At 41.9% G+C, this 19172-nt stretch overlaps 1 protein-coding gene and 1 non-coding gene across 2 annotated transcripts in view; one reads left to right on the top strand and one right to left on the bottom strand.

The window, feature by feature from the left end:
* The first annotated feature begins 11181 nt into the window (after window positions 1-11181).
* Window positions 11182-11285, top strand: LOC137331768 (U6 spliceosomal RNA). Its single transcript, XR_010965539.1, has one exon. It is a non-coding gene; the product is annotated as a U6 spliceosomal RNA (small nuclear RNA).
* A 405-nt stretch (window positions 11286-11690) lies between these two features.
* Window positions 11691-19172, bottom strand: part of pex5la (peroxisomal biogenesis factor 5-like a) — a 103006-nt gene continuing 95524 nt past the window's right edge. Inside the window, 1 exon segment of the mRNA XM_067994726.1 lies at window positions 11691-12223. Coding sequence (XP_067850827.1) covers window positions 12025-12223 — 199 coding nt within the window. The 3' untranslated portion in view covers window positions 11691-12024.

Here is a 19172-nt window from a genome sequence, read left to right as displayed (position 1 = left end):
AAATGTTTTTGCACATTTAGAAGTTTCCATTTTTGTGATTTTTAAAATTTCAGAAACATTTAAAAAGTGAAATTGATCCCTATCTTACAAATCAAAACAAAATTGGTCCCCTTCATCACCTCCCCATTCCATCCCCTTCCTCATCCATCTCTTCTTTTCACTTCACCCATTCCCTCCTGCTTTCCCTCATCTATATACTCGCTTCCCTTCCTGTTTGCCTCATCTCTTATCATTGCCTTCCCCTATCCACTCAAATCTCTAACCCCTTTCCTCACCCCCATCAGCTTGACTTTAAAGACTGCTTCCAGACAGCGAGAAGGGGAGGCAATAATGTGGGATGGGCATGGACTGGTGGGGAAAGGCCCCTGGTGAAAGTAGCAGAAATTCACAATTCTTATTAGCAAGATAGGTGTACACATTTGGGAGTGCCAGCATTCAAATTGAATTTCATGTAAAACAGTTTTCTATGGATGTTATAGTCTTTGCCTTCCTAAATCCTTTCTCTAATCCATTGGGGCTGCCATTTTACAGTTTTGCTGAGGATTACAGATCTATGCAGTTTGACTGATGTGAATACTGAAGCCATCATCTCTTGTTCTAGATTTCTCTTTTACACTCGCATTTATTACTGGTGTTTTCTTCCTCTGAAGAAGTACTGTAGCACCATTAAGTTTTTTAGAGGTAACTTATTTGCCAGAGTGAGGCAGGGTGTCTCTGGATGGTTGTATCTCATCCTCAACTGCTGCTGTTAGCAGAAACTACTCTGTCATCAGTATTAATGTAACTGGAAAATGTTGGAAAACATGGGCACACAATCTTCATTGCTGCACAGTTACAACATTGGAGTAATTCAATAAAATTTTGTTGAAAACTTGTTTTTCTGAGTTTTCATTTAAATTTATTAATTATTGACTGGGAGTTATAAAGTGGTGATGTTGCCCTTAGGACTACAGAAGAATATATATTACATTCTTGCTGCACAGAGAAAAGTGGAACACACCAGATAATAGGAAAGCTGAAAAATGAAGCAACACACTCTCAGCTCTAATTCTGCTAATGAGCACATAGCACTTGGAAAGTGCAGGCCTTAAGTGCAGAACTCTGTATTGAATTACTAGAGTTTGGTATCTAGTAAATTAAAAATAATCAGTAATCAATGCAAGAATATGCTAAATGTGTCTCTTTCTTCATAAACATGCTCTTCAGCTGCTGTTCCCCAGATTTCTCTTTCTATCTCTTTTGCACATCTCCACAATTAGATGCACATTACAGGGTTGGTAAATAAGCTATAATTGTTGGAACTCAACAGCAAAAAGGAGTGGTGAAATGAATAGAAGATACACTCTTCTTCTGCTGTCATTTTACCAGTACACTCCCACGCTAATTACATTTGTAAATCATTTTGAGACCAGCAGATTATGATAAGCTAGCAAGTTGTGCTTTCAATAAGGATGTATCACTCAGTGTTTTAATGATGGATTGATGTGTGTATGAATAAATATTAATGGATCTCCCATGACAGTGCTTTCAGAGTTGGAGGATACACTGGTTCCTTTTATTTGTAAACTCAACTTTTAACTCCACTTTTTTAAAACACAGGATACACAGCAAAATGGGAGGCAATATGTACAAGGTTGGAGGTAGGTACCTAGCATTTATGTATACAGGATGTGGGGCTTGCAATTTTGCAGCACTGGGGATATTTAGAGTTTAGGAGGAAGGAGGAAGGCTTTTGAATTTGGTAGCGTTGTGTCTTCCTGGGGGTTTGTAACACACAGGGAGAGGCTCTGGGGGTTGAATAACTCATGAGAGGTCATGGAGTTTAATAGCATTTTAGAGGAAGAAATATGGCCTTGGGGTATATTAGGGGCTTGGCTTGTGGTAGGGGTGATTCCTGGAGTTCTGTAGCACCTGGGTGGTTCTTGTGTTGCCTCAGCACTGGGTAGAGGGATCATCTATTAGCAGTGGGGAAGATTGCCTGGCTAATGGTAATACGGGGGAGCAGTGCCTGGGCTGTTGCAGTACTGGAGAACAGGGTGTGGTGGCAGTGGAGTGGGTCCTAGGTCTGGCAGAATTGGGGCAGTAATTCCCTGGGAGGAAGCTCCTGGCTTATGTGAAAGCTAGGGAGGCAACAAGGATGGTGAGGTCTGTCAGCACTGCTGATGGTCATAGGATCTGGCAGTGCTAGAAGAGGGATTATGATATCTGGCAATATGGAGGGAGGGGTTAATCCTAGGGTCATCACCTCACAGCTCTGTGCCATCTCTCCCAAAACTCTGTTTGAATCCCTTCAATCCAGCTTCCATTCTATGTTTGGCACAGTGATTGCCTTCCCTAATGAAATGACATTTTATGTGCCTGCAGCTGTAGTACATTATCTCTCCCTGTCCTCTTTGCCCTCTCTGTGGTGTGAGACATGGTCAACTATGTCATCGTCCTCCATTGTCCCTGTTCTGTTGTTCAGCTTCATGACACCGCCTTTATGTGACTCCCCTCTTACCAGTCCCAATGCAGCCAGTGCATCTCCAGCTATTTGACATTATCACAGATAATTCAAAATGAATTGTAGGAAGATCAAAACCATGTTTTCAACCCTGCCATAAACTTCACTCCTTTGACATTGATTCCGTCCCCTTCCCCACCACTCAGTCAGGCTAAATTAAGCTGTGTAAAACCTTGGTATTGCCCATAAACCCCCTTCTCACTGACCTACACTGGCTCCCTATTCCCTAGTGCATTAAATTTAAAATCTTGTCCATATATTCGAACCCCTCCATAGCCCCACTCCACCTTACATCTGCAACCTCCTCCAGTCTTACATCCTCACCTGCAATCTTTTCATCTGAGTTTGGCATTTTGTGCATCCCCCTCCCTTTGACCGCCATTGCTGGCAGAGCCTTTCGTGACTTGGCAATGCACTCTGGAACTTCTGCCCTAAACCTTTCTACCTCTACTTCCTTCATATATAAAAACCTTCTTTAAAAAACGATTTTGTGACCAAGCTTTCAGTTACCTCTTCTAACTCATACATCACGATAAGGCATCCATTCCTTTTTACCTCTGTAAAGTACCTTGGGACATTTTTTTGTTAAAGATAGTATATAAATGCAAGTTGTTGTACTGATGCACAGAAAGAAATGTATGCAATTGGAATAAACTGACTTATTGCCGTCTTACTGTATTTTCTGATTTGGTGCCAAGAAAATGTAGTTTTGAGATTTTGTTTTGCCCCACTGCCTTACCTTGGGCAAACAAATATACTCCATGCGATAGGTCTAGAGGAAATATTTTAACTCCCCTCCCCCGGTGGAAATGGTGCGGGCGAAGATTAAGATAGCGGGGGGCGGCTTGCCTGCCCCAGAGGAGCGGGGCCTAATTTAAATGGCAAAGTCACATCCTGATGTCATTGAGATACGGACGCCATTTTAACTGCGGGCTGGACTAAAGTCTGCACAGTCTTGAACCCACCATAACTTTCCAGTCCGAGAAAGTTGTGTGTGTGTGTGTATGTGTGTGGGGCGGGAGAGGAGGTAGGCGAAAGAGAGTTACTTGAAGACGTCCATTAGTTTATGTACAATAATCCTTTGCAGTTAGTCCTACTGAATGTCAATAGAATGCTGAGCCTTAATATAAACAGTTACATCTTTCAAAGTGAGTATTTTATTAGAGAGAATCTGGACAGCAATTAACATGTGCATATTTGACTTTATTTAAGTAACTTAACATGTTCTGTACATATCAGAAATCCTCACACGTTACACTGGCAGTCCTCATTTTGTGCAAATGCCAGTTTAAAGCCTCAAGAATTATGTGTACATCTGTATTACCTGCAAATGGTTTCATACCCCAGTGATTTCATCACTCAATAGGGTCAAAGTCCCTCAGAACTAGACAGTTCATTTTTTATGAATAGTTCCCAAATGGAAACAAATTGTTAAAGAAAAAAAGTTACCAATTGCTGCTAGCACAGTCATGCTATTAAGTTCATGTTAAACAATATAAGGGCATAGAGAAAAATACTCTGTGGTTATGGTCTTGGTTTAAAGAATTAGCAAATGTTTGTATAAACATTTTCCTTATACTAAAAAGCATTAATAAAAATAGGCAAACAGATATGCAAATTATTATTAGTGCAACTAGAATTGGCTTTCAGTGAAGAATGGGGGTAAGATTTCCTTTGTGTATTAGGTGTAGCAAAATCATAAATGCATTAATAAAAAATAGGTTCATCTTTTTGCCACACCATGTGCACAGAGGAAATATTGGCCCCTCATGTATCTAACACAATTCTGTAGAGCATTATTTATTCATAATTAATGCATTTGAGGTCATTATTGATACTTTTAATGAATTCATAAACATGTACATTTTCAGATTGAGCAATATGTAGTTTATAACTTCTTAGTCATCTATGAGACTAAATAATTACATTTGGGTACAGATGTCAAAGTTTTAAAAATTATATTATTTGACATAAGTATGCTGGACATCGTGAAGTTCCAGATAATTGCTGCTGTGGATTAGAGTAGATTTCCATGTGCAATTAAAGCAATAATAATATTGCTTGAATACTGGGCATCATAATAGTGATGGTGCATTATTGTTATTTCATGAGTGTGTCATAAGCTGTAGAGGCCCATATAAACAAGTGGTCACAATGTACTGTCATTAATGTCATATTTTATCCCATTGATTGTGCTGTGGGATTATTGAAATTGTCTCAAAAACAAGATGAAATATTTGAAATGTGTTAATATGGTGTGTGAATGCTGCAGCAGTTCATGAAGGGTTATTGTAGCAAAAAACATGTGAGGAATGTGACTGTAACACAGTTGTCCACCAGAAACAATCTTTTTACAAGCTTAGCCAAGTTTTCAATAAGTAACACTGAAAATGCACATTTGATTACTGTTATGTTTATAAAATATATTTGTGTTAATATTAACTGATTTGACAAAGTCATGTAAATTACCTATTTTTTTGTACTAATTGTAAGATGTATTTCACACTGCCCAATTGATGCTTCCCCCTCACCCTGTGCAGTGACAGAATATGTCATAAACATGCCGTAAACTACATCATATTTGAGGAAAAAAAGAGCTACTGTAAAATAGAGGTATGGAGCATGAAAGGAGAATTGTCTTTCAAAGTCGTGCAGTGTGATTTTTTTTTTGTTTGTGTGTGCGTGCTAGGAATGCAGTTTGGACGAAGTGCATCAAAAGAGAAAAGAGTGTTATGTTACCAAAACCACAGCAATGTTTTTCCCTCCCTATATTTATATTAAATATATTTTCTGAATGATGAAGCATATGTACATATTCCTATTGGCCCAATTCATTCAGTGCAATGCAGCATTTTAATTCTACTAGAACACAGTATTCCTAAGGAATTTGTTACTGGTCTAGAAATGGTTTTCGGAATGCAACATGCTTTATAACATTTTGATATTAAATTATTTTCCTTTTGCGTGCTTACTTTAAAATAATAAAATACAAATCTTCAGGATATATTCAGTTTTAACCCTTTGATTGTAACTCTGCTGACTCCTCTTCTGCTTAAATCAGACAATTCCACATTTCTAGTGCCCTCTGTTGATATTAGTTTCCATTGAGTTTAAATGCTGGGCCATTTTAATCCTGGTACAAAAACATGTAAAACCTGCAGTGGCTTTGTTGAAAATAACACAAAATTACCATAAATAAACTGAAACAATAACAGTCATTTTATAGATGCAGAATGGAAAAGAAACCAATCACAAAATTATTAAAAACAAAAAAAAACATTTAAATGCTTTTATATTGAGTCCTATTCTAAACTGGAATAAAATAGAAAATTAATTGACTGCATTAATCTTTAAAAAGTTGACCATTTTAACATGCAGTATCCTTTTGGGTAGCTAAACAGGAGTAACCAAAACAGGAAAAAATAAGATCTGTACTTTTAATAACAGTTTTCAATCTTTTGGACAGGAACAAAAATATTGCACTAAGAGAAGGATCTCAAGAAATTTTAGGGAACTGTTTTGTTGATGTAGAAATTTATCATATTCAGCTTCACTTGATAAACATTGGCCCCGATATTTACTTGGAGCTGGGAAGAGAGTGGGGGAGAAGTTTTTTGAACGCAAAACCCGGAAGTGAAGTTAGCGGTTCGGACTCTGCAATCTCAACTTAATTAAATGATTACATTTTTGCTTCCGGGTTTTGCGTCTCCAAGCTGCGCAGCGGGCGTAATCTGAAGTCCACTATTTAAAAGGCCAATGGAAAAATGAAATTTGGAGGAGCCAGGTGCAATTTAACCATGAATTCACAGAGCAAGGCCAGCACCCAGATTCACTGATGCTTCCCTTGAAGTACTGCTGGGTGCAGTGAGGCGCAGGAGGGAAATAATTTACCCCAGCAACAGGAGGAAGAAAGCTGCTTCTGTTACCAAGGAGGCGTGGCTGAGGAGGTGAGCAGCAGGAGCACTGTGGCCCGTTCTTCGATGCAGTGCAGGAAGCGGTTTAGTGACCTAACCAGATCAGGAAAAATAAGTACAGTTGCTGATTCACCTACATCCTGTGGTGTACAACACCCCCACCATCACTCTGTTCTGCCAAGCATATTTCATCACCTCACTCCTCACACCTACTTAAGTTTCAGCAGCACCCATCCTTCACATTGTATGCACTTTCTCACCTCCCCATGTATCCATCCACCGCTACCACTCACCCCAAACCTTATGCAATGTGATGCATCTGTCTGATAGTCACCCTCACCCAATGCACTGCATCCATCGGGTGAAAATGTGACCTTCAGTCACTCACTGGCCTGTTCTTGCGCTCTCTCCTACAAGGAGCGAAAGGGAGAGGGACAGGACTGGAGGTGGCCCTCCACAAATAGTGCAGCTCATGATGCAGAGGAGGATATAGTGGAGATAAAGTGGCACATCTGCATCCCTCTCAATCGGAAATGGAGAGACTGGGATCTCGTAAATGCCTGTGACAGAATTTAAAACATTTGTCACACACATGCTGACTTTATTTCTTTCAATGACTGAACTACGAGAAGCCCCAAGTGTGGTGATTGGCAAGATTGTTACTTTGTCAGGTCTAATTCATGTTGCTTTCTTATGTCTTCCAGGGTCTTCACGCATATAACAAGATTCTGCGGAGATGCCTAATGACAATTCCTGAGAGGACCGCGTTCCTTCTGAGGATGCACTGTCACAGTACATACAGCCATGCACCTGTACAGATACTTGCACTTCGGTGGGTCCTGTTACACAGTTAGTTGGGTTTTCACCTGGTGATTCACATTCCACAAGTGAGCACGAACAGAAACTGGTGGCAGGGGCAGCTGTGGAGAGTTCCCGTCGGAGGGCGCAGGCCTCTCCAAGATCTGCTCAGCTGGACACAGATGCTGAACTGCGGGGGCTATCGTTGAGAACGATTGAGGTACAGCTGCAACTTTGCGAAGTACTAGCAAACGTGCCACGCACACACTCCAAAATAGCGGAGAGGATGGAGGAGTTCAACTCCAACAGTAGTGGATTGGTGTCCTAGGTAATTGCGAGAATGTCTGCCATGGAGTGGCCGCCTCCATGCAGCTTCAAGCACGGCTCTCAAATGAGTCTACGCAGGCCACGACCATTCCGTGCAGGAGATGTCTGCTGCCCTAAACATAATGACATATCTTATCCGTGGCCTTACAGCATGTCACTTATGCGCACCAAGCTACTCTCCAGCAGAGTGGTGGGAGCGATGTGGTTCTCTGTGCACACGTGGCACTCCATCAATTGCACCCTGCACCTCTGGGAAGCCAGCCAGAGAGGCAAAACCGACTGCCCACTCATTCTGGCTATTGTTGTTGCAGAGGAAGTTCACATAAGTGGGTGACCTGGCAAACAATCCAGGTGTTACCTGCTTGATACATTTATGTGCAGCTGACTGAGACACCCTGGAGATGTCTTCAATGGCACACTGGAAGGAGCCAGAGGCAAAGAAAGTGAGGGCAGTGATGTCTTTTACAGCAGAGGGCAGTGATGTCTTTTACAGCAAAGGGCAATGTGTGGCCACCAGGTCCAGCCGGGATCAGCTCTTCTTGAAGGAGGCTGCAGATGTCTGTGACCACCTGCCAGGTCAATCTGAACTTTTATAGGCACTGCTCTTCATTTAGATCAAGGGAGCTCAGCCTCTGTCTGTAGAACCTCTCACGTGGCTAGTGTCTCCTGCAACCTCAGCCCCTCTGTTGCTCTCCTCTCTGCTGTTCTCCAGTCTGCTGTTCTCCAGATCTGTGTTGTGCACCCCTCTCGTGCACCTGCAGATCCCAACACAGCACGACGTCGCTGCCATGGATGGTCATTGTCGTCCCAGTCCGATATCCTATCGAATACATCCTTGGCACCCCTACATCCTGATCTTGTCAGTTTAACAGCCTCCAAAGTTCTGAAACAGCTGTATGAACATAAGGGGCCCGATGTTAGCAGGGCTGCGGGTTCTCGGCAGGGGGGCTATCGAGCGCGTGGGTAACACGCCCGGTGAAATTAGTCAGCTCCCCGCGCGATTGTAGCATACAATCCACTAATTGGATCCACTTACCTGGTCTTCCGGGTTCCCCACTGCTGATCTGCGTGTCGGGTGGACTGCGCATGCGCAGTAAGATCTGTCAGCTGGAGGAGCTCTATTTAAAGGGACAGTCCTCCACTGACAGATGCTGCAACAAACAGAAAAAATCACAGCATGGAGCAGCCCAGGGGGAAGGCTGCTCCCAGTTTAATGATGCCTCACTCCAGGTATCAATACATGGGGTGAGGAGGAGGGGGAGGACAGAGATCTTCCCCCCCAGCGGGCGGGAGGAAGCAACCTGCCTCTGCCACCAGGAAGGCCTGGCTCGAGTTGGCAGAGGAGGTCACCAGCACCATCAACATATCGCCCACCTGCATACAGTGCAGGAGGCGCTCCAATGACCTCAGTAGGTCAGCCAAAGTGAGTACACTTACTCTTTCCCCTACACTCCATCTGCCACATCACCGCCCCCAACCCACATCTCCTCCTGCACTGCCAACACTACTCTGTCACATCACCCCTCATACCCACTCAAACCTCATCCTCATCGTACCTGCACCTACTCACCTCGCCAGTACTCATCCCGCCACTACCACTCAACCCAATCCTCATACAATCTCATGGCTCTATCTCGTACTCACCCTCTCATGCATCTCTTTCACGGCCAGCCTCACTCAACCTGCCACTACCTGTGCTGCAGCCACAGGGCATGCATCACATATGTGCAGTAGACAGCGTAAGGCAAACGTGTCGTGAGCATGAAGGGGGATGCACAAGGGTGTTTGAGGGTTTGTCATGATTGTTACTTATATTGAATTTCTGACCAATTCACATCACATATTATATTGGCACCACTACTGCCATGTCTTCGCGAATCTTGTCTGGTCTGTGCAATAATGCCCTTTCCTGAGGATCACTATGAAGACCCACAACTGATGCCACCCATTGTGTCACTGCAGAGTGGGTGTAGGTGTATTTGCGGGGCTCTTTTGTGCAGACGGCTGAGAGACGTCGGCGATGTCCCCGGTTGCACCCTGGAAGGATGCGGAGGAGAGGTTGTTGAGGGCAGTGGTGACTTTGACAGTGACAGGTAAGAAGGTGGTGCTCGGGCCAGCCAGGAGCAGCTTGGCATGAAGGAGGCTGCAGATGTCCACAACTGCATGTCGAGTGACTCTGAGCCTCCGTGTGTACTGCTGCTCAAAGAGGTCCAGGAAGCTGAGCCTCTGTCTGTGGACCCTGTGGCGAGGGTAGTGCCCTCTGCGACGCATCTCTCTCTGCGGTTGCCCTCCCTCCTGCTGTGCAGGTGGATGTGTCACAGCACTGTTGTGGAGCTCCACGTGTCAGAGGTGGACGGCGTGGCCGGCGAGGTTGGTGATGCTGTTCGCCCTCCAAGGAGGTCATGACTGCAGCTACGGCGGCCCCCATCCGGAAGATGTACATCTGAGGGGGTCCGCAAGGTAGGTACATGTGTCTGGACACCGGGGTAAGTGTGCAAGTTGGTGACTTTGATTGTCAGGAGGAGGGTGGTGGAGGCCAAACTTTGTCCCAAGTGACAGAGTGGCCTCCTGCAATGAGTGAGGGTCTCTTTCCCCCCCCCACCTCCACCTGTCAAATGGACCTTTGCAGCTGCCACAGGCTGATGGCTGCAATAGGTCCATTTGAACTGGGAGTGTTTTCCCCAGTGTGGGAAACAGTCCCAGGTTGCTCTAAAATCCCACCCCTCCTCACATAATCCCTTAATCAGGTCAGTTAATGACCTGAACAAGCCAAATAAATACTTTCAAGTGGCATCCCGCTGGCTTTAATTGCCTGTGGGATTCCCACCAGCGGGGGCTGCGCGCGCACGCCGGCGCGTCAGCGGGGAACCCGGAAGTGCGCGGGTTTGAGTCGGGCTCCGGGATTTCACGATTTTCGGGACCCCCCCGATAGCGGGTGCTAAAATGCTGCCCAAGAACACTCTACCAAATGTTTGCCAGAGGGAACTGAGACACCACCTGTAATCACTGAGCTATTATTCACATCAGGCATTCAGAACTTTTAAGACGCCCATAAACTGCAGCTCAGTCTCACCTCTGTTTCACTGGTGAGATTCACGAGCCCCAGGAAACTCTGCTGGAAGTGTTAAATTCGAAGGTCTGTTAAAATAAATTTTAAATTCTCCTAATTAACATTGCATAATCGTGTAAATTGCTTTGATAAGTCCCTGCCCGCCTGCATTAATTCTTGACTCACGCAGCCAAACGTGTCTCCGTTAAACCTGGAATTGGGAGCGTTGGAGCTGGGTTGTGCTCTGACTGTAAAATTATATTATTTTAACTTCCACCCATTCTTGGAGGTTAAAATTCCTCCCATTGTCTTTTATAAATGAGTATTTTTCAGGAATGTAATTGAATTTACTTAGTGTCTGGTTTCTAACATTTTCCACCTTTTTTATTTTTCTGTTACCACAGGAGTTCTGACTCATCACTTCAGAATTATCACTGGGATTTTGGTGGGCTTGTCAAAATCCTATGCTGACAGATGCAACATGATGAAAGTTTGATGAAAGAGGGAATGTAGTAAAAAGCCACAGCAGTGAAGGAATTTAAGACATCCTTACTTATTGCTGTCAGTAAATAAGAGTAATTAATGTTCAAGTTTTCTTTCACTGATCCTGTCCTAAAATTGGAATGATGGAGAGGACTTACATGGCCCCTGCACAAGGACGACATTACAAATTAGTGAAGTGTTCCTATCCATCTGGCAACAAAGCTTGGGTAGATTTACTGTGTCGATATTTGGTTTGTTTAAGTAGCAACTTTTAGTCGAGCTGCTGTTATTAGTGGAGTTGCTGTTCTGTAGATTGGAGGCAGGTAAGACTAGAATGTTATAAACTGTATCATATAACTAAAATAGTTTGAAAACGTTCTCTTAATCCACAGATTGCAGTGTTTCATTCATGCTAGATTTTTGAGTCCTACCTCAAATTTTAGCCTTTTTATTTATTTAAGAGCTGTTCTGATGACATTCAACTTACCTTTTTACTAAAATGCATTACTTCCCTGCTCCCAAACAAAAAGTTACAATGGTAAGTATTAAAGGTCTCAGGATCTTAGTGACTCAAACCCATCTTAGATATTTTAAATATGAGAACTATGAATAATATAATCTCTCACTTTATCAAACATAGAATTGTTATAGTTGCTATTGTGAACTTTTAAATACTACTACCCAAAAGGTATACTGTATCTTAAAATGATGATTGGCTGTGAATAATACATTTTAGAATAAATTTTGATGAATTCCAATTTGGTCTATTATACCAAAATGACTGTAAAACCATTGGATAGCATTTAGGGAATGGGTCAAGTATTCCCCATGAAAATTCTGCTGTAAACTAACTGTAAAAATCTTGATACATATAGCATACTTTACTATTACATGGAAAACCCTACCATATATATCACATATAACCTTAAATGTTTGAGAGAGAATGCAGATCAGTCCATGTTAAAGGCTTTCATTAAGGTGTCAAGGTCTCCTACATGTGCTGCGTGAAAGAGCTCAGGCTGGTTCATCATGGAGAGTGCCATCCTGACAGCTGACCAGATGCTGCCTGAAATGAATTGATGGCAGAATTGCGTGCTCCGGCTCTTCCTCTGCAAGTTCAAAGCTGTAAGGAAATTGCTGACAGCTTCTCTGTTTGAAATACAAAGAAGTTAAATAAATTGTTAATCTTATGCCATGAGGTCATTACCACATCATTCTTGATTCTGTTCTTTATATATCTTGTTTTATATACACAGTTCTGAGTTAAAACTGTGTGTTATGCATGTGATTCTCCTAAATACGAGTCCGCAGCATAACACAACCTTTAGTTTAGCACTATGTTGACAGTCGTACTAAACAATAGCAAAAGAATTGCTATTGCTGATGCTGCATACCAGACTGGGAAATGTTCCATTCCCCAAAAATGATATCTATTATCTTGATGAGGGCAAACCTAACACTGATAATGCTAATTATATTGCTAAGATTGTAACCTACGCTAATAAATTGTCATAGATGATGAGATGCAACGTTTACAGACTGCATTATCACTTAGCTATAGACTTTTTTTTGAAAAAGGGATACTAATATATTTCTTATCTGTTGGTTTAACAAATCAACTGCATCTAAGATTCTAATAACACAACAGTTTTTATCACTATGCTTAATTGGGCCACTTGTGATGAATATGTCTACTTTCCTTGTCATGGGAGAGAAAAGGATCGTTTTTTTCCCAGCAAACAAAAATATATCTAGTATGCCCTATTATATTTTCTAATTAGTATATAATTTTTTTCCAAGTTAAGACACGCACACAAGTTAGTTAACACACCTGTGATACAGTGCCGTCAGTCTGTTCCTACAGAGAAAATAAAGTAATATTGTGCATGTTGGGGAAGATGGTTAATTTTCCAGTTTGAAGCCACTGATGACAATGCAAAGACACCTGCTTTCCACATTAAAAAAAATCAGTACAAGCAGTGATTCTCCTCCTCCCCAAAGTGGATGACTTAGAAACAATTAAAACTGACAAGGTATCTGGAATACTCTCGCTATTTGTGCCTCTGCTCCAGTGTTAAATGAATATTCTAGGAGTTGCCCAATTCAGGTTCAAGTACTGCAGTATTCTCAAAATAGCTATTCAATAACATACATTTCTAAGTAATTTTGATTTATAACCTTGTTTGCTTCCTACCTACTTTAATTCTACATATTTTGAAAAATATAGATCTGCATCATTTTGATTAATATATAAAAAAAGTGCGACTTACAGAAACAAATGATCAAAATGGTGCATTTCCAGATTTCATGCTTACATTGGTAGAGAGCATCCTCAATAAGATTTAAAAACATTCAAGATAGAAGCAAATTGCTTTGTCTGACATGATTATGAACTGAAATAGGAGCAGGAGTAGGCCATACGCCTCCTCGAGCCTGCTCCGCCATTCAATCAGATCATGGCTGATCTTCAACCTCAACCCCACTGACCTGCCCGATCCCCATATCTCTTGATTCCCCTAGAGTCCAAAAATCTATTTATCTCAGCCTTAAATATACTCAACATACAAAGAATAGTCAGCACTGATTTCAAAAGGGAAGGTCATGCTTGACCAACCTTATTGAATTCTTTGAAGCAACAGAAAGGGCGGACAAGGGTAATGCAGAAGATGTAATATATTTGTATTTTCAAAAGTCCCTCGAAAAGGTACCTCAGTCAATTCATGGCTAAGGTCAGAGCATGTGGAGTCAGGGGACAAGTAGCAGAATGGATAGCAAGCTGGCTACAAAACAGAAAAGAGAGAGTAGGGGTTAAAGGTAGTTACTCAGACTGGCAAAAGGTGGGACGTGGTGTTCCACAAGGACCGGTGGTGGAACCACTATTTGGACTCGGGAATCGAAAGTACAATTTCAAAATATGCAGATGGCACCAAATTGGGAGTATAGTTTATACTGAGGAGGACGGCAACAAAATACAGGAAGACATTAATAAACTTGCAGAATGGGCAAATAAATTTCAATATAGACAAGTATGAGGTGGTACATTTTGGTAGGAAGAATGGGCCACATACTTGGAAAATAAGTATCTAAATGGGGTAGAGGAGCAGAGGGGTCTGGAGGTACAGAGACACAAATCACTAAAAGTAGTGATGCAGGTTAATAAGGCTATAAAAAAAGCAAACTAAGCACTGAGGTTCATTTCTAGAGGGACAGAATTGAAAAGCAGGGAAGGTATGTTAAATTTGTATAGAACATTGGTTAGACCACACCTTGGAGTACTGTGCACAGTTCTGGTCTCCTTTTCAAAAAGGATATAGAGGTATTGGAGAAGGTGCAAAAAAGATTTACTAGGATGATACCAGAATTGAGAGGCTATACCTATAAGGAAAGATTGACTAGGCTGGGGGTCTTTTCTCTAGAAAAGAGAAGATCGAGGGGTGACCTGATAGAGGTCTTTAAGATTATGAAACTGTTTGATAGGGTAGACGTAGAGACGGTGTTTCCACTTGTAGGGGAGACCAGAACTAGAGGGCATAATTATAAGATAGTCATTAATAAATTCAATAGAGATTTCAGGGTAACCTCTTTACCCAGAGAGTGGTTAGAATGTGGAATTAGCTATCATAAGGAGTTGTTGAGGCAACTAGCATAGATGCATTTAAGGAGAAGCTAGATAAACACGAGGGAGAAAGGAATGGAAGGATATGTTGGTGGGGTTAGATGAAGAAGGGTGGGAGGAGGCTCATGTGGAGCATAAACACTGGCATGGATCTGTAGGGCCAAATGGCCTGTTTCTGTACTGTACATTCTAGGCAAGATGTGGTAGTCATCTTATTTCAATAAAGGGCATGTCTTGGCTAGCAGAGTATCAAGATGGCCACTCTGAATGCTGTTTCTCTAAGATTTAAGAGCAAATTTTCTTTTCAGTGTGTCTTCTCCCAATTCTGTTTTATCTCTCCTAGCTTTATTTTGGATAGATTATTTGGTTCTACCTCAAACTGGGTGTTTTATCTCTGTCTTTGTGCAGCTTTCGTGAATTCTGCAATTTGTTTCTCTCTCTTTGCTCATTTCTGGTTCCATGATTATTCTCGTGGCTCCGAGATGTCTCTCTCAGCCCGGTCTTATCGTATGCTCTCTTCCATCTGTATTTTATGACCAACTGTCTCCTGTCTGATTCGGAATGGAATGGAGTTGCATCATTCGGACAGTAGATCACAGAAACTCAGCTGAGCTGGATAGATGAAATAACTGACATTAAGAACACTTTTAATAGTAGTTAATGGAGTGAATGGTGCTTTGGCTTGTTGCTTAAAATATGAGTCACTTTGAAGTGTTCACATGTGATTGAGAAATTCATATTTTTAAAAATCACATTAAAAACAGCTGATAGTCCAAATACATTTGCCAGAAATGTAAGTATCAGACTTGGCTGAATTTTTCTTAACTTGAAAACTGAAAGTACAATGATTACTTTTCCTACAAAATTCCATCATAATTCTACCATGTTGGCTGCCTTGGAAAGTTGACTTAGTAACATTTGTCATAGCATGATCTTTCACTATGTAGTTCCCCTTTTGTGTTTAGCTCATTTTTATTGTTTTCTAAAAAAAATGGCAGAAATAATCACTGATGTGATGACACCATCACACCAATCATGCTACTGATTTACTAACAACTTACCAGAGAACAATGCCACTTACTAAAAACAAACTTCCTTCTAGGCAAACAGCTGTTTGTGCGCGTGGCCGGGAATGTTTTAAATTATTTTAGATTGCACCATGAGCAAGTAGTAGATTACTGAGGAAAGATTGATCATCATTACAGCAGTAAAATTAAAAGACATTTTACTTGGAAAAGCACTTGTAATTACATTTGTTAGACACAGGCAGATAGATAGTGAGAAGGAACTGGTATCAACAGACAGCATTTCTCACAGAATAAGCAATCGTTTTGCTGCAGCTTTTCATTACCAACTTGTCAATCAATTGTAAACAATTTTACAACACCAAGTTATAGTCCAGCAATTTTATTTTAAATTCACAAGCTTTCGGAGGCTTCCTCCTTCCTCAGGTGAATGTTGTGGAAATGAAATCCTCGAAATGAAATCGCATTTATAAATCACAGAACAATGCTTGGTGATTACAACTGCCCGTTGCCAAGGCAATCAGTGTGCAGACAGACAGGTGTTACCTACAAGGTCTCCGAATATACAAATCACCAAAAAAAAGAGATAGAGAGGTAGAAACATAGAAAAGACAGCAACTGACCTGTTATATTAAAAACAGATAACATTTGTTCGCTGGTGGGGTAACGTGTAGCGTGACATGAACCCAAGATCCCGGTTGAGGCCGTCCTCATGGGTGCGGAACTTGGCTATCAATTTCTGCTCGACGATTTTGCGTTGTCGTGTGTCTCGAAGGCTGCCTTGGAGTACGCTTACCCGAAGGTCGGTGGCTGAATGTCCTTGACTGCTGAAGTGTTCCCCGACTGGGAGGGAACCCTCCTGTTTGGTGATTGTTGCGCGGTGTCCGTTCATCCGTTGTCGCAGCGTCTGCATGGTCTCGCCAATGTACCATGCTCTGGGGCATCCTTTCCTGCAATGTATGAGGTAGACAACGTTGGCCGAGTCACAGGAGTATGAACCATGCACCTGGTGGGTGGTGTCCTCTCGTGTGATGGTGGTATCTGTGCCGATGATCTGGCATGTCTTGCAGAGGTTACCGTGGCAGGGTTGTGTGGTGTCGTGGACGCTGTTCTCCTGAAAGCTAGGTAATTTGCTGCGAACGATGGTCTGTTTGAGGTTGGGTGGCTGTTTAAAGGCGAGTAGTGGAGGTGTGGAGATGGCCATAGCGAGGTGTTCGTCGTCATTGATGACATGTTGAAGGCTGCGGAGAACATGGTGTAGTTTCTCCGCTCCGGGGAAGTACTGGACGACAAAGGGTACTCTGTTGGTTGCGTCCCGTGTTAGTCTCCTGAGGAGGTCTATGCGATTTTTCGCTGTGGCCCGTCGGAACTGTCGATCGATGAGTCGAGCGTCATATCCCGTTCTTACTAGGGCGTCTTTCAGCGTCTGTAGGTGTCCATCGCGTTCCTCCTCGTCTGAGCAGACCCTGTGTATTCGCAGGGCCTGACCAAGTGAATGGTGCTTTAATATAACGGGTCAGTTGCTGTCTTTTCTATGTTTCTACCTCTCTATCTCTTTTTTTTTGGTGATTTGTATATTCGGAGACCTTGTAGGTAACACCTGTCTGTCTGCACACTGATTGCCTTGGCAACGGGCAGTTGAAAAGACTGTCTGTAATCATCAAGCATTGTTCTGTGATTTATAAATGCGATTTCATTTCGAGGATTTCATTTCCACAACATTCACCTGAGGAAGGAGGAAGCCTCCGAAAGCTTGTGAATTTAAAATAAAATTGCTGGACTATAACTTGGTGTTGTAAAATTGTTTACAATTGTCAACCCCAGTCCATCACCGGCATCTCCACATTAATTCTTCGTGACCATCTTACCGACCAGTGGAAATAATCTATCGCTATTTACCAAATCATAACCTTTCATTATCTTTGTAGATCTTTATCAGGTCACCCCTTAACTTTCTCAGCTCTTGTGAAAGAGCCTTAAGTTCTCAGTGCCTCTTCATATAATGGTAATCCCTCATTCCTATTAACAACCTTGTGAATCTGCACTGAAAGGAAAATATTCATCACTTTTTCCACAGTTCACATTTTTAATTTTCTGTTTTAGAAGAACAGAACATCAATACCATGTAAAATGTAACATATTACTCTTCTGCTAAAGTGTTAGTTTGTGACCTTTTAAAGTTAGAAAATCTAATTGCTGTGAAGTAAACACTTCATGAGTTTGTACATCAATTAAGAATCCATAGACTGTTGTTGCATAGTTCCTTTATACGTTTCATTGAAGTGTGATGTAGATAAATGTGACAGACAGGAGATGTGTGCTACAGGTATTGTTTTTATACTATTGTTAACAGATCTCCTATTGCTATAGCTGAGTTAAAGGATATGCTGTTATATAACAATAGGGTGTTATACCACATAAATCACTATAAAACAATGAACTTGATGCTATCTTGTGCATTAAGTCAAATTCTGTTTTCATTACGTGATTGTGATTTTTAAAATCAGTGTTGAGGATTTTAACTCAGTTTTTCTGTGAATCCAGAAATTAGCTGCCTCAACTATTTTAGTAACCTTTTACTTATACAATTGAATGTTTACTAAAAAGTAAGATGAAGTCTAGAATTCACAGGAAGACTATAGATAACAGAGCAGATTGGAGGTAGGTATTTGGGGAAGGAAAATTGTAGGGTTGAGCAGCATTTATGGAGTTTGCAGGGTTTTGGTAACTTTGAGGGGTGTTGTGGGCTATGGCAGTACTGCAGAGGGTGCTGTGGATGAAGCACAAAGACAGGATGGTGGCCTGGCTTTACTGGGAGGTGGTGTCAGGGTTTGGCAACACTTAGGTAAGGTATCGGTGTCTGACAGTGGGGGCACAGAGCATCTTCTTGCGTGGCATCACTGATAGATGAGTGGGTGACAGTGCAGCCCAGGAGGTGGTGACTTGACCTATTTCTGACCATCAGATTTCCACCACTCCCCTCAGATCCTGTGCTGTCAGCTTTGGTCCTGGTCCCATAGCTTTTTTTTTGAGTGCAAGATCTGCTGTTACTATAATTACTGTGACTGTATGCTGGCATACATTTGCCAAAACAGTACTTAAACCACTTTTCATAAGAGGATTGGTTCAGGTAGTATGGCAGGTAAGCTTTGGCTCCAGGGTCACAATAGGTCTTTTTGTCTCTTTCCTCCTTCCATTCAACATTCAGTTGATTTCAAATAATTTGGGAAAACTCAAAAAAACAATTCTCAGAACTTCTTTTACATCATGAGATGTACCCTTCCAGTTGAGTCAGACTTCTACTTGGTCTGACAGAATCCAACTGTTGTTTGAGGGCAAAAGCACCCTGAAAAGGATGGAATAGTCCTTGACCAGCTATGCTGCCTCTACCCCATCTTTACCTCCAGACCTGAAATGTGTTAAATTAACATACAAATATGCACAATTAGGCCATCCA

Source organism: Heptranchias perlo, chromosome 13 (genome assembly GCF_035084215.1).
Source record: "Heptranchias perlo isolate sHepPer1 chromosome 13, sHepPer1.hap1, whole genome shotgun sequence".
In the NCBI taxonomy this organism is placed as follows: Eukaryota; Metazoa; Chordata; class Chondrichthyes; order Hexanchiformes; family Hexanchidae; genus Heptranchias; species Heptranchias perlo.
Note: the sequence above shows the minus strand (reverse complement) of the source record. Positions and strands in the feature narration are given on the sequence as shown.